This window comes from Oenanthe melanoleuca, chromosome 14 (assembly GCF_029582105.1).
Source record: "Oenanthe melanoleuca isolate GR-GAL-2019-014 chromosome 14, OMel1.0, whole genome shotgun sequence".
NCBI classification, from domain to species: domain Eukaryota; kingdom Metazoa; phylum Chordata; class Aves; order Passeriformes; family Muscicapidae; genus Oenanthe; species Oenanthe melanoleuca.
The window spans coordinates 11,859,230-11,875,402 of NC_079348.1; the positions used below are offsets into that span (position 1 = coordinate 11,859,230).

A 16,173-nucleotide genomic window follows, 5' to 3' on the forward strand; every position below is an offset into this window, starting at 1 on the left:
ATGAAAAGCTTGAGTTCCCAAACAGAGGAATATAACCTGGCAAAAAAATACTTAAGGGTTATACAGTGCGTGTTAAAGTTTTAAAGCTTTGGGATAGATGAAAGAGCAGCAGATGCAAAAGACAACAGGGGGCAGATTTTGTATCAAAGCCATAAAAATATACAGCCACTTTAATGGGCAATTATTCTTCACATTTGTGCTGCGGTTTGAATTTGTATGAGGGTGCCATATGCCCCAAGAAAGGTGTGCCATCAAAATGGATGAGCAGATCTACCTCTCATCACTCCTAATCTCTCCTCCTCCGCACTGACTAGCAGGTCATCTGCCAGCAAGGGTTTGCAAATGTTTTATGGTGGAGAATTTTAATGTTGCGTCGTGTTTGAGTTGGTTTATCGCTAATTTACTGCTAGAAAGACAGGGAGACACATTTACATTATTCCCATAGTTCAGGAGGATCCCCGTTGAGGAAACACAATAAATTAAAAACAAAGAGATATAACGGCTAGCATGCTGAGAAAGGCTAAGCAGAATAATCTATATGATATTATCTGAGATTTCAGGAACAGAATCAGTTTATCCCAATGTGTGCTGTGTTTTCCCTTCACTGTAATAGTAATAAGTGTTATTAAGTGGCATTCTTTGAAAGAATTATAAACACTGTGCTAAAGAGGATTTGTGCATCTAAATACACAGAACAAAGCACACTGCAAGCAAAATGTAAGCTCTGTTAATACAGATTTTAACATGAAAAAGCATTTAAATTATATATAAATATATGTACATACACACACTTCAAATTCAGGGTAAAAAAAAATCTTTAGAAAGTTCACAGTGTTTAAAATTACAAGCTGAAAATACATTTCTTCACTTGTCACTGTGAGATGATTTTCCCTGAGATTTAGTTGTGAATTAACTGCATTCAAAGGAAATTTCCCATATACATCAAACACAGTCACAACTGGTCACTTCTATTTCTGTCTTTCACAAGCTATTTTTTGAACCATACTTAAAATTTTAGACCAATTATTTCCTTACTATTGTAAAGAAAAAAAATACATGCCAGTACTATACACTGTTGTTTAGGAATTAATAAATCTGTATTTTGGAGAAACCCCTACTTATAGGACATTCTCATTTGAAATGCATTAAAAAGGAAAACAAAAATCTCTAATTAATGTACAAGTCTAATCACCATTCTCCACATGGAAGAGTAATTTTTCACTGTTCATTTGCTCAGTGTAATCTCAAAACTGACATAACAGAAAAGCAATGGCCTATAAATCTGCTCTCATTTGTTTCTTTAATATTCATATTCCATTGAACTACAGCTGCTTGTTGCTGCAGTCTATTACAACATGCAAAACTGTCGATAAAAATATTATGAAAGGCAAGATGTGTTTCTTCATGACTCTGTGTGCCATTTATTTGGAAAAAAAGAACAACAAATGACTCATGGATTGTCCCTTAGTTTGCTGCACGCTGGGCGATTAGTGATTAATTACCTTGCTGCAAATTGACATGGCACAAGGAAATTGACACAGCTCTGATTAATTAACTTTTTTATGCAAGACAGTTACTTACAAAACACTGCACACTGTAATTGAATCCCTTTACACAACACTACTGCATTAAGTTTCCTGTCAAATCCAAATTAGCACCAAATTTCACGTAAATGTGGTAAAACTTTTTATACTGATGTGCATGTAAATATTTCTAGAAAGGGGACAGACAACTGCTTTAAAACACTATTTTCATATATTTCAGCCTCAGATTTTTAGATTATTCCCTACCAAACTATAACCAAATGAATATAAATAAACCCATAAACTAAATATTTCAGTAAAAGGCAACCTACTATTTATTCCTATGTTAAATTATAGGAAGACACTTAACTGTTCGAACAACACTTTTCATTTGGTTATCATACAGTTGCTTTCAGATCTAATTGATCTACTATTTCAATGACTTCCATAAATTGACTTCTTTGTAATTATTTTAAGTCCAGATGGAACTGTTCTTTTTGTTTCATCTCTTCTCATGTACCAATAAACAACCCACTAGCAGTTTCTCTGTATATTACTACCATGATATGCCATTTTTTTATAACCTCCTGAGCCAAACCATGATGCCCAAGCCTGCAAAGTGTCTCATCTTCCTGCCCAGGCTTTTACCAGGTCAGGGTGACTGGTCACTGGCACAGCAGCCACACAGAGGGGTGTAGGATCTTTATCACTGGAGATATTCACAAGCTGTTTGAGCATGGTCCTGGAAATGGAGGATGTAAAGGGATACAAAGATAGTGAGGTGGTTGAGAACTCTTTTTGTAAAGCTATGCAATGACACCAAGCTACACCTTTTATTAAAAAAAAAAAAAAAAAAAAAAAAAAAAAGCTATAATTGGTGGAAAATTACTTGTGATGTACTTAAAATCAAAATGAGAGTACTGCATAGCTGAAATTACAAATAGTTGAGGTACAAAGAACAGTTGGTTTTTCACAAAGGAAACAACTAAAAAAGAAGGAAAAGCTCAGGAGGTAAAAAAGCACCCAGGCCATAAAGGAAAAGAAACAGTAGAGATCAGAGAAGACACGTTTGATCTTAAATTAAAGAACAATCTTCAAATATAGATGATCAAAGTGATCAATATCTTGTCTGGTCTTCCCAGTCATTGGACAGCTATAAGTTTCAAGCCAATGGAAGAAATCCCCTGTGACTAACAAAGCACTATTTCCAAGACAAAGGAAAAAGGCCATGTGAAAAGCTGGATGAAGAATAGCACTGCTATAAAGAGAGGAAAAAATTTAGTAATTTGAATGTTCATGGAAGTCAATTATATAGTGAAAGAAACACTGTTTAGATGACACAAGGATTCCTAAAGCTCAACAGAATTATTAAACTGTAAAAAGAGCACTGTCAGAATGCACTGGGAACAATTTAGGCAGGAAGCAATAGAGGAAAAACCCAGCTGTTAACCTAATCCAAACCATAAAGGAAGAATTGTCAAAACAAAGAATTGCACCTGCAAAGTCATTCTGATACTAAAAATGTCAATTCCTAAAAAGCACTTGCTATCTGTGAAATTCAAGTTGAGTTTTTCTGTACACAGAACAATTCCAAGAGCCATGATTCAATAACAACCATCACAAAATCGACTGACACTAAGGTGTGCCTTTATATGAATCCAAATCTTAACAGGCTAAGCTGAAAAGCACAAAATTAAGAGTTTGCTGTCTGACAGACAGGGTGATTTGAGATGTACAGCCAACACTGTGGGTCTGGTACTAAAAGTGAGTGACACAGCAGAGAGGCTCCAGGATGCAGAGCCAGGGAAGGTGGCACCCAGGACTGTGCACCAAGGGTCTGATGTACAATTGCAGCTCAGAACATGATGCAAGGTAATACTGAATGCAAGTCTCACTATGTAAATGTAAGGTGCAGAGTGAATGCAATTACTACATGTAATTCTCACTCTTTAGCTGCATTCTGAAAGGTCTAAGTCAGGTTTCAGGTCCTATTGCCCTGAATCACAGGTTGGTCACCAGTGCAGCACTGGCAAGTTGTTTATACCACATGAACACTCATTTTTTAAACTGCTCCTGACCCATATCTAATTCAAAATGGCAAGCCTGCCAAACAGTTAAATGAAGAAAAACAACAACAATAAAATCAGAACAAAGGAATCCTTGATGTCATTGCAATATATGTCCATGTGGATTGAATGGGGTCAGTCATGACTGACACACAAAACCCAGAGAAGGATACACCAAACACCAGCAGCATCTACCCTGCAGCTGCCTGCAGTAGCAGCAAACTGCCATCATCACAGTATAATTTTTAGATAATTATACCTGTGCAACAGATTAAACCTGACAAAATCAAGAGAATCAAGGTTTCCAAAGCGAATGCTTCCACTTATGATTTGGCTCAGAAGCTCACTTTGAATCAACTTTTGAAAATTTCTATTTTCCCTGTGTAATTTTCTTGGTATTGAAAATATCCCAGAACATAATAGAAATGTCAAAGGTCTTCCTTCAATCCATTAGTAACGCCACAGGAGAATGAAACCTGGAATGTCTTCACTGAAACAAGCAACATGAAAATAGTTTCATATGGCATTTTTTAGGTGGTTTACTAATATTCCTAAGCCAAGTAACCTATTTCTAAAGCAAGGACATAGACAGGCTTGACTTAATTTTCATTTCTGTAGCACAATGAGTCCTCAAATACACTAAATCCTACTGATCGATGTGCTCTTTATAAATATATATAAATAAATATATAAATAGAAATGTAAATATATAAAATAATATATTTATAAATATAACATATATAAAATATATAAATATATAAAATGTATATTTATGATTTTCCCCATTTATTCTATAAGCAAGACCCTGAACAATCCTCCATCTATGAATTAAAACAAAACACTCCCAGGGAAAAAAATACCTTTTTAAAACTAGGACATATGCCTGCTATATATGCTATAAGTGCTAATATTTTTCAACAGAGAACAAAATTGCCACATTATGTAATTAATACTTTATGCTTGTGCCATAGATTTTCCTTCTGTCCTAGCACATAATGAACGGAATAGTAGGAATATTGGGATAATTTTGGGACACTTCTAATGGTTGCTCTGGAGGAATGAAGTCTGTTTCCCTGATTTGCTTTAAAAAAAAAAAAACAAAAACAAACCCTTAAAAATATTTCTTGTTCAAAAATATTGCAGGACCAAAGGTTTCCAGGGTATTTTCCAAAAGAACTGCCTTCCCACCTTTCAAAAACATCTCATCTTTGCCTTGTTGTTTCCTGGCCCTCATAAGCTAAAATCCCAGGGCAACATAGTTTATTGTTTTAATATCTGTCTGACGCAAAGCAGAAGTATCCTCTGGTGAGTGCTTATCTGTCATATGTACTTCTCTGAAAGGGGTATCAAGATAAATAAGATGTTCCAGGGCATATCATGGGATTATGAGCTTGGCACTGACTGAATTCTGTTTAAAAATAGTTTAAAGAATATATATATATATTTTTTTTTAAATCTACAGTGATATTTTGAGGATGTGAGCTTGAAGAGCATTGGGTTTTAAATATTTTAATTATAAGGGGTTCACGCTATTTTAGAATGAATAGAAAATGAACACTCAAGTCCATAAATGGGACAAACAAGATGAGAGGAAATAATATTCATAATTTAAACAGTTAAAACAATAAAATTCTATTCTAATGGTACAATGGACTGTGAACTTACTTAGTATTAATTAAACTCAATGTAATGGCATTTTCTATATTGGAATGAATAACCAGTGATCTGGAAATTCATTTAGACCATTAGGTTAATTACAGAAACCGATGGAAGTTTTATCAGACAATTACAATTAAAGAACACGAACAATGTGGGACAGATTTATAAGCATTTGTACCACCTCAATCATTTTTGCTGACTTCCACCACCACTTCTTCCAAAACTGTAATCAATATATCAATTAAAAAATGGGCCATCAACTTCATTTGCCCTTGAGTATGATAAAATAAAACGAATTAATATCGGATTTTGCATTTTCATATTTTTCTTCTTTTAATTTTATCACTTGATTGCAGCATGAAAGATTTATTTAGGAGCAGATAAGCAAGCTTACTGAAGATGAAACAACTCTAACATTTAGGAAATCTAAGCCAAAATTGACTTCAGTTTAAATGTACTCATTGAAGTAAAGGCAAAATTCTCTTTTATGGGCATGCTGAACATTTGGGAAATAGAGGTGTTCATCTGCACAGCATTCTGAACAGAGGCATGGAGAAACTTAAAATATTTTATCATACATGTGAGCTACCCATGTAGCTAACAGTGAACTATCCCTTCAATGTGTGCTCAGAAAAATCCACTAAGAGCCACACAGTCAGTAATTTGAGTATCTTAATGCTTACTTGGAGCTAAAATAAAACCTAAAAGTTTCACAGAACAAAGTGCTGATGTAGAGAGTAAATAATATTTAGCTGCCTTTGAACTTCCCTTTAAATTTCAAATTCCATCTCTCTCCCTTTGCCCTCCATGGGGCCTGGGCACAACTGGACATCCTTGCATAAATTCAGATTTGGGTTGTTTTTTTTTTCCTTTTTGAACCATACATACCCAGCTGTGTTACTGTCCTTGGCAGAACAGTGATACAGACATTCAGGGACAGAATTTTTTATCTTCTTTTGAATCTTCCTTTTGTCCTGAAGGGTCTTAATATTCTCATGGATCCTACTCATGTGTGGCTTCAATTTGGAAAAGTTCCAACCCTATTCTTGACACATTTCTTATTTACCAGTAGATACAAATTTCTTCAGGATTTTAAAATTCCCTGTGGAAGCAGCTATTCTAAAGAAGTGAGGGTAAAAAGAGACTGTCAGTTATGTGCAGCCAAACTGTTTCATTTACTTTCAGTGAGATATCCTGGGCCTCTAGGAAGATTCCAGTGAGTGCTGACTCACTGGGATTTGGTGAACTCCAATCATTCCTGGCTGGATATAAATCCTTTCAATACTTGTCTGCATCCTGCATTACGGCAATGATGAAGGATTTAACTGAAATCTGTTGTACCAATTCTGCCCTGAGGATGCCAAAAGTGAAATCTATTGTATGAGTTCTGCCCTGGAGATGCCAGTCTGAGGGAATCTACAGCAGCCAAGGTTTCCTGCCTGGATTTCCTGGCTCTGGCTGTCACAGGACCTGTCCCACCCAGGGGTGGGAACACATTGGCATGCTGAAATTCTGCACTCTACATTAAAAATTCTCTGTTCCAACAATAGATGTGCAAAAGAAAAACAGATCCAGGTCCCATCTTCTCCTTCAGCATAAGAGAACAGATGAGGCATGAGAGACTATTGCTGCTGATTTGTTCCACTGCTTGCAGAAGAAACAGCTCATTTCTTTCTGTATTATGCAAAGGGCCAGAAGTGATGGAAGGAAGCAGAGCCATGTTTCCATCTCCTGACATATTCAGAGGTGTAACTAATCATTGTGCTGCAAAAGGTATAGTGTGATACATGAAATATATCCTGGAGAAATAAAATATCAGAAGGGAAAGAGTAGCTCCAAGAATTGCAGTCTTCTTTCTGGAGAGCCAGTAGGGAAAATGCCCAGAGTCACCAGAGACTACCAGTGGCCAGCACAATTAAAAACCAACAAGTTCAGTGAGAAACCAAGCTAGCCACATTAAGAAAAATACATCTTACAACCATATTCCAAGTCCTTCATGCCTTATACCTCAGGAGCAAAAGATGAACAGTCAAGTTAGACAACAATTTGAAAAATGGGGACTGTACTCTCCCAAACAATCTGAAAACTCCTAAATGCCATTAGCACTCCATGAACTTCAAGTATCTCAGATGGCTTTAGAAAAATTTCAGCAGACTCTTTCCCTTCTGTTAACACAGTCACAAACTGAAAACCTCTTAATTCTCACAATGTAAGCTGTTGTAAAACATCACAGTTACAATATCAGCAGTAACAGAATAAACGATTAACAAATTATTCAAAAAGGAAGGATGCAATATTGTTGTCTACATGGAATGATAATAGTACAAGTATTCATCTCCTAGACACTAATGTTGACTTATCAGTTATAATTTCAATATTACAAATGTGCACAAAAATGGGATATAGAAGATCTTTAAACTAATAAAAGAAATGAGACAAAAGCCAACCTTCATTTCTATTCCCTTCTAGTGGAATTTCCTATAGAAATGAAGCTATTTTACATCTTTATTGAAAGTTTTGTAATAAGAAGAAATAAAAAAACTAATTACAATATTTAGTAATTGCAGTAATTTTGTGTTATTAGGAGTTGTGACCCTGTAGGGGAAACTACATTTTGGCAAGAGGAAATTCTCTACATAATAAAGGAAAAATCATGGCTTGCCCACACACAGATTCAGCAAAAGTGGAATAATTTCTACTGCAAGGGCTACCAGCAATGCCTGTTATGAAACTGTGTATTACACATTGCCCAGTGGGAGACAGATAGGCAAAGCTTGTTTATTTATGCATTTGGCATAATTGAAAACAAACAGGTGTTTGTTAGGATATCATTATTCAAGGAGCACCACTGCAAAATAAGATTTTTCAACAGGACTGACTCAGGAGACGTAATGGAAACAGTGAACTCCAGAGCTCAGCTTGCTCACAGTGTCTCTGGGGAATCAATATTAGTGGAAATATCATCTGATGGAAACAGCAATCCCAAAAATAAAATTCCTGGGACACAACTCAGTGAGACAATAGGAGCAACAGGGTAAACTTATGAAAACCTTTCAAAGAACAATTTTCAGAAAATTATAACAAACACTGTCGCCTCTTCTCTAAAAGGAGCTCCCTAATAGTGAGATGAGTGAAATGTTTGGGTCATTTTCTAAGAAAACAAGTGTCAGTCAAAAAGGAGGCGTGCACTAAAAATGTCCAAAAGGGAGCATTAATTTAAACTGTAAGTAGTTCATATCTCTGTCTTACTTCAATAAGTAAAAAAAAAAACCACTGTTAGGGAAAGGTGACATATTAGAAAACATTCTTGGAGCACCTGGAAGCAAATGCAGACTTAACTGACAATTTAATTCACAATTTAAAACACTTGATGTATTTAGTTATTTCACTATGCATTTGTAGACTCCTCATTTAAAGGGGATCCCATAAGAATCCTGGAAAAGCAGCAGCTCTAGGGATGCCATTGATAATGTTTGACAAAAGAGAATTACATGACTGTAGAGATGATCACTATGGAACTCTTTTGTCCTAATTCCTGGTTTTAATTTAAAAAATAATTATTTTAGCAGTCTAGATAAGCTCTATGAGAGTAGAAGTGCATTCTGGATTGAATACAATCTTCATAAAGAGCATATCTGATAATGCTGTTCAATCAGACCATGTATTTTCTTTACAGAGGACTACAATGAACACAGAGCTGTTACTGCTCCTGCATTCAGCTCCTGGTTTCTCATCCCACTAGAGGCCAGAATGAGAATCAGTGGTACCACCAATCCAATCTAAAACACTCTCAGAGGAGATTTCTGCTCAGAATTTCAGAGCATCTCTACTCCAAAGTTTTGTATGAAAAAAATGGCTGATGGCAGCATCCATCATGTCAGAGTCTCTGCTCTTTTTATTAGAGCAGCTTTTTATGGCTCAAAATATCCACTTTCATACAGGCTGTTTCTTTGGTAGAAAAAGATCTCATATCTAATTGCTTCCTGACCCAATCAAATGGTAACAGACATTTTGTGAATTAAATCCCAGTTGTGAGCAGGACAGGAGAAACACATCATCTTCTACATGAAATGCAGAGCACACAACAGTACTGGATTCACTGTTACTGTAGAACTTTTCACCATTTCTGTACAACATCGCAATATAGGCAATTTTTTTTTCCTTTTTTAAAAATAAAACATACTTTGAGAATAAAGATGCAACTAAAAACACTGAATTATCTGTTGACATTACTTATATATGCTTATAAACACCACCACATTTACCTTAACAAGAGCTGTTGGGAAAGTTGACATTTTTTAGGGGGCTTAATTGACATTAATGTGCTTTTGTCACAAAAACAGAACAAGAAACGAGCCATAACACTAGCTTACTTGTGGATGTGTATACTAGTGAACTGGGGGCACTGTACACGGGAGATCCCTCCTGGTTTGCCTGGCACAGCAGCACCCTGCCTACAAGAAAGAGAGAGAGAGTGGTATCTGGTTTTGGAGCACTTCAACTAAAGCTCAGTTTTCATCTCAAAACAGAAATCAAGTCCCAACCAGAGCGGAGAGCTGAACCAGGGGCGCTTTTTGTCCTTTGACTGCACAGCAGAGAGAGCCCAGCTCAGCCCAGGCAGACGTTGGCAGAAGCAGAACACAGGCATGCCCCCAAAACCAGCGCGCTCTCCCGCTGCAGCCCGGCCGCTCTCTCTCCCTCTCACCCTGCTTCTCCCAAAACTGCACCCCCCGCCCTCCCCGCCCTGCTGCTGCCTCCTCAGCCCCTGGCCCTGGCTGGAACGAGGCTCCTGGAGCAGCAGGAATCTCATGTGCAGCAGGAATCTCATGTGCAGCATCCCAGGTACCACCCAGGTGACATCGCTCCCATGGTCACTGTGTGGTCACTGACACAGCTGAATTTCTGCTCAGAGGAATGCACAAATATACTTGTGCAAATACATTTCTCTATTACAGTAAATAACCTGGGTTCAGGATTGAGAACAAAACCAGATAAAACAAAACTTTTTTCTTTTTTGCCCCCCCAAAGGAATGAAAGTAAAAGCAATAACCAAATTCAAATCAACACTTTTGCAATGCACATTTTGGACAAACGACACAAGTTTAAGGTTATTTCCTTTTTTTCTTTTAAATGAACTTAAATAAAGTATGTCAAGTTTTCTTAAAAATGTGTTTAACAATCTTAGCTGAATACAGATTGAACATTGATACGTTGAAATAACTGTACTTTCAAACTAGGAAAAAATTTCTTCACTTCTGGAATAAAGTCCACCAGGAAAAGTGGGTTATGAGACATCTGGTTTTGCAGATATATGTGCATATATCTGTATAAACACACAGAGGATTTCATACACACATACACTGACATGCCTCAAGCTGTCAGGATTTGTGAATCACACAATTCCAACCCATCAAATCTTTATGGAGATTTGTGAAACTTTCGATGTTGTGCATTGACATGCAATGGAACTGCACTGAGTTGAGTCCAATGGGTTTGGAAGGACAGGATTAAGTGCAAATGGCAGACACATTTTCCACAGTATTACAGAAGCAATTCTCAACTTCCATTCAACACTCCAGAGTTCTCCCAAAATATATTTTTTTAAAATGTCTGCCATTAACCAATTCTTTGATTGTTGCTTGCAGCTGTCACTTGAAGGAGAAATAGTGGAAATATTGAAGAGTATTAAAATAATTCTTGGAATCTATGCAATTTAACTAAGACTGTGACTACTGGAAATCTCATTAATTGCTATGCTGCTAACCTTCCCAGGAAATAGCACACCCTTAGCTAACAGGATTTAGAGGTGCTTGCTTTTTCCAGCCATCCACAAGTAATATAAAAGATAAAATACAAAACAAGCTCATTTTCCCCCTTACTTTAAGACAACACATCATTGATTGTATTGATATCTCCCTCAGCCTTCAGCCCTTGTGTAGAAACTGGCAAATGAACATGAAGCTATTGAGGTCCTAATTACAAGCAGGATTTTCAGGTTAAATATAAAATAAATAAACAAACAAAAAAGCCCTAGGCACACACTTGTGTGACCCTAGGAATGCGTATGTTGGAATATGGATGAATTTAACACCACAGATGCTTCAAAACCTGAGCTACTGCAGAAGCCTGCAAATGAAAGTGAGCTGAAGACCAGAGGCATCCATCCAGCTGAGAGGAGCACATCAGGAAAATCAGTCATTTTCATTAGGCTTTAAGAATAATATAACTATAATTACTTCAAGTGTGTCTAGAAAACAGAGCAAAAGATTTTTAGAAGTCAAAGATTACAGTTTATTTACATTATTCACCATAAATCCTCAATAGCACTTGCCTTCCTCCATGCTCTGTAGGTATTTTCCTCCTCTAAGATTCTTATATGTTTTCTGATTTCATCTCATACAAATCTAATTTTTCCTACTCTAGTCGTCTAATTTCTAATTAAAGTACTTCATAACAGATGCTTTTTTCATCTCTGCTACTAGAGTGTATTTAATTTCTTGCACAGAGCCTTCTAATTATATTTTGACAATCTGCCTTTGAATTTGTACATAATATTAATACTGATAACTAAAACATTATTATTATTAGAATTTGTTAGGAAAAAAATATGTAACTTTTTAATCTACTTCAGTAAGAAAAGATTATTTCTTCTGCATCTAATTTTGGTATTAAAAGTATTTAAATTGCAATTCATACAACTGAGGGAAGATTGAATTATTTACAGTAAGATCGTGGATAAACCTCAGAACACAGAAACAATCTATAAACTCCCCAATGGGGGGAAAAAAAAAAACCTAAAGTATTTTTTTGTCCTTCAGAACACTAAATTCTAGTGTGATGGAATAAAGGGTTTGGGTTTTTTTGGATTTTTTTTTTTTTTTTTTTTTTTTAGAAAAGAGGATTTGAATGTGAAGTTTTGAAGTGTCAGAGGGGACATTGAGGGACCAGCCTGGGGCAGGGGCATGGCAGAGACCCAGCCTCACCCCTGGAAGTGCCTGGCAGCTCTGACAAAACCAGACACCCCAAGATCAAAGAATATTCCCACTCATCCTTCTCTTCCTCCACTGTTTTCTCCTCCAGCCCATGATTAAGAATGTGCTGTTTGATGAGGTCCTTTGCTGAAGCACCACAGTTATTTTGAGAAATAATTACTCTAAAAGTGTTCAGGACTGTGAAAAAAGTGATGTGCAGTCATTAATATTTTTAGAATACTTAAAATTCAGTTCCCAGTGGTTTCAAGATCTCTGACTAAACGCATTTCCCCTCATTTTTTCATACTTTTAAAAATAAGATTTTTGTGTACAGTTATTTGCATGGTGCAGATAAACTAATCTACAGAAATACCAACATACTCAGGGTGCTGCACAGAGTACTCAGTGCCTCATGTAAAACAGCTAAAAAGTCACTGTAGTTCTCAAATCCTCAAAGAGCCAAGAAGAAACACCAAGGATCAACATGTGGACTCACCCACTCAATTATAAAGGATTTTTAAAACCCCTTCTGTTAAAAATATCTTTTAACTGGAGCCACTGGAGCCAGCACTACAGGCAGCTTAGAAGAAAACATCTGAATTAGTTGAAAAGAATTCACACAGTTAGCTGTGTCTGATGGTATTGTTTGAGGAATTATAAATATAAATAAGTAAATAAATAAGTAAATAAGTAAATAAATAAATAAATAAATAGAATTTTCTGCAGGGGCAAAAAAAAAAACAACAAAAAACTCTAAACATAAATCATCAGCTAAAATCATGCTGTTGGTTTAAAATTAACAGCATTACAAGGCCTTCTTCATGGGCCCAGCTCTCTCTGTCACAGAAGCAGATGAAACTTCCAGAAAGCTTTCCTGGCCATGGTTTAAATTTTATATACCATGACAGAGAACCTGAGCCTACAGCAGCACCTCACTGTACACATCATGAGTACCTTGGCTCACAAAGCAAAAGTTTCCTATTTACAGTGCTGGTATTTATTCTCCAAAAAGCTTTGGTGGGAGTTACAAAAAAGAAGAGGACAGATGTTGCTTATTGGGGATTTGCCCTGGGACACAACAAAATGAGACAGGGAAAAATGTTCTTCTGACTCCAGGAATGCTAAGGAGGCAGAGCTTCCCAGGAGAGCTGGGAGTGACAGAGGTGCTGAGCTCTCAGAACCCACTGCTGCCTTCACAACAAGGGTAAAACAGGAGCATTTTCTGTGGCAGGAATTAAACCCAATATCCAGGGCTGGGGTTTGGTGCACAGGTGGCTGAAATGAGTGTTTGCAATACAGGAACTAAGTAACTTCTATACACAAGGAGATTTAGTGATGATTCCATTACTCTAATCCATTGTATTCTCAGCTTTCCAGGTAAATCAACTCTCTTTACACATATTTTTCCTATTGTATTACCAAAATGAGCTTCCTACTGCCTCTCACAACAAAGTACCAGTTCATCCATTCTTTAATACTATTTACAAACAAAAAAATCCAAATAAAGCCACAGGAAAAAGTGATTAAAAATGAAGCTGAGTCTCATTTTGCCTACATTAGTACCAACTGTTATTTTAAGAGCCTAATCTAAATTTAAATCTAAACAAAACCCCGTTTCTTTATTGAATCCAGTGATTGTTTTTTCATTCTCTTTTTCTCCCAGTCCACCTGGATGGCAGACAGTTCTCCCTGAGTTAGTTCTGATCACTCTTTTCCTTTGTACCTTTTGCAACAGCTATTATTCCTAAACACCTTGCTGTTCAATGCATGAAGAAAACTGCAAAGCTGCATCTCTCATGAACAGATCAGGAGATTTGCAAGTGTATCAAGGATCCTCATCAGCAATCCATGCCCACTCTTGGTTTGCTGTTCTAAAAGTGTAATTCAATATTGGCATTTTCAGACAGAAATAGCACTATTTTTATTCTGAGCTGAAATATTGTTCTGTGATGGATTATTTCGAAATGTCTCACAGAAATGGATCAGAAACACCTAATAAAAGGCTCCTGTTGTGCAGTAATAGTGTATGTTAGCTTCTATTGTCCCTTCTGACTAGGGAATTTCAAGAGAGCCTCTACAGCCTCTCTCTTGAATACATAATAGTAGTTAAGTGCTCTCTTAGCCCTTCAATATCAATAGTCAGACTACACAGACTTAGCATGCTTTTAAATATGCTGTTAATTCAAAAAGAAGTGCTCTTTGAGGGCCCTCAGTTATCTGGGATCTCTATAAATTGAATAATAGCCTTCAGATTTTAACACAACCACTCAAGGATGGTTGTGTTGATACACTGGATTGTTTCATCCATTATTAACAAGGAATAAAATAGTATAACCCCAAACCACACGCCTCCTTTCTTCCAATAGGCTAAAAATACAAACAAAACGTGTGTTTAATCCCACCAAAGTTTATATTTAGTTTCACTTAAACAAGAAGGTAGGGAGGAGAATCTAAAGCAGTTGATGTCTAAAAGTGATTTTCCTAAGTCCAAACCTGTTCCTATATTGCCTTCTGACAGCAAACCTGAAATGCATTCAATTATTGAACAGCCAGGGTGTGCTTGCTGCTGGTAATGAGAACCTGTGCTCTATACAGACATTTATGTAGGAAGTCCCTGACTCACATATAACCTGATATACATTGTTTAAAAGAGAGGGAAGGGGGAAAAAACATTAAAAAAAAAAAAAAAACAAGCATAATTAATCAGCCACAAGCATTCCTTGACTGGTAACTAAACTGAAACTAAACTCACAAACTGGTGCTTGTACCAAAATCTGGACCATGCTTAGAGAGTTTTGTCTGTGCTCCTTAGTGAACTTTATCATGGCACCCAAGTGCAAATCCACACATTGTCACCAGAAAAGTCTAAAAACTGGACATGCATTATGTAGTCATGAAGAAAAAGGAGTGGTACCATCAGGATTTCCTGAAAAATATGTTTGCTCTAAAGTGCCTCTCTACAGCCTCAGGTGCACATGAACTCTGACATTCAGTGCCACTATTTTATACTGGGACATGCATCCCACTGAAGTGGTTCAGGATCTTTCAAAAATCAAGTCTTTATTCTTTATCTTTCTAGCAGACAGCAAGTAAATGATGGTTACTCTTGGTTCACTTGTAACTGAGAAAAAACATGAGAGAAATTCTGAAGTATAAACTTCTGAAGTAAACTCTGAGCTGGAATTATGCTCTTCTTGAAAGAAGACACTTGACAATACACAACATGCACTCATGTTCTGCTGATAACTTGAAGGGGCTGCATTCATAGTCTGCCTGTTGAATAAAGATTGCAAGAGGAAAAGAATCACAGAACAGATGAAACTGGAGCCTTTCTGCCCAAACACAAACACTACAGTTTCAACATGGCCCTGCAGGGATTACAAGTGGATGTGTTTATGCTTTATCCTCTCATATTGTGTCAAGACACTATTTTCTGTGTAAATTACCTATTTCAGTAAATCTATAAGACAGAGATGCAAATCTAATGCAATTAGATGCAGAGATGCAAATTACTAATCCCTCAGTTCTCTTTGCTTACACCAGCAAATGCTGGTTCTGACTTATAAATAAAATTCTATTCTGAATGACAAGCTGAGAATATAAAAGACCAAAAATTGAATCATCATGCATAATCCTGGCTTTAACTAGTCTATTTCTTTCCTAGCCCAGACAGGTTCCAGAATTTCAGGAGCATAAAAAAACATTACAAAAATGGTAATGCAATGTTTCCAAAGTTTCCAAAGCACTCACTTTTACTAGAAGCAATTCTGTGCTTGGAGATAACCAAAAATCTGAGAGCACCAAACCAACAGAGCTTGTAAAGCACAGGCCCTCTCAGCTACCTCCATAACAAACAAATGAATGAAAACTGTATTTTAAAAGTTACTCTCAATAAGTATTATGAAATGCAATTACAGTGCATACTGGAGATCTTGTCATCCAGTGCCCAAAATG

General features: G+C 36.6%; 1 protein-coding gene across 28 annotated transcripts in view; it reads right to left on the bottom strand.

Moving 5' to 3' along the window:
- Positions 1 to 16,173, bottom strand: part of RBFOX1 (RNA binding fox-1 homolog 1) — a 1,071,989-nt gene that overhangs the window by 51,262 nt on the left and 1,004,554 nt on the right. For 17 of the 28 annotated variants that reach the window (XM_056503454.1, XM_056503462.1, XM_056503455.1 and 14 more), the window contains one exon: positions 9,622 to 9,702. The exons of the other annotated variants lie outside the window; for them this stretch is intronic. In XM_056503454.1, coding sequence (XP_056359429.1) covers positions 9,622 to 9,702 — 81 coding nt within the window. The remainder of the gene's footprint in view (positions 1 to 9,621; positions 9,703 to 16,173) is intronic. 28 annotated transcript variants of the gene reach the window in all.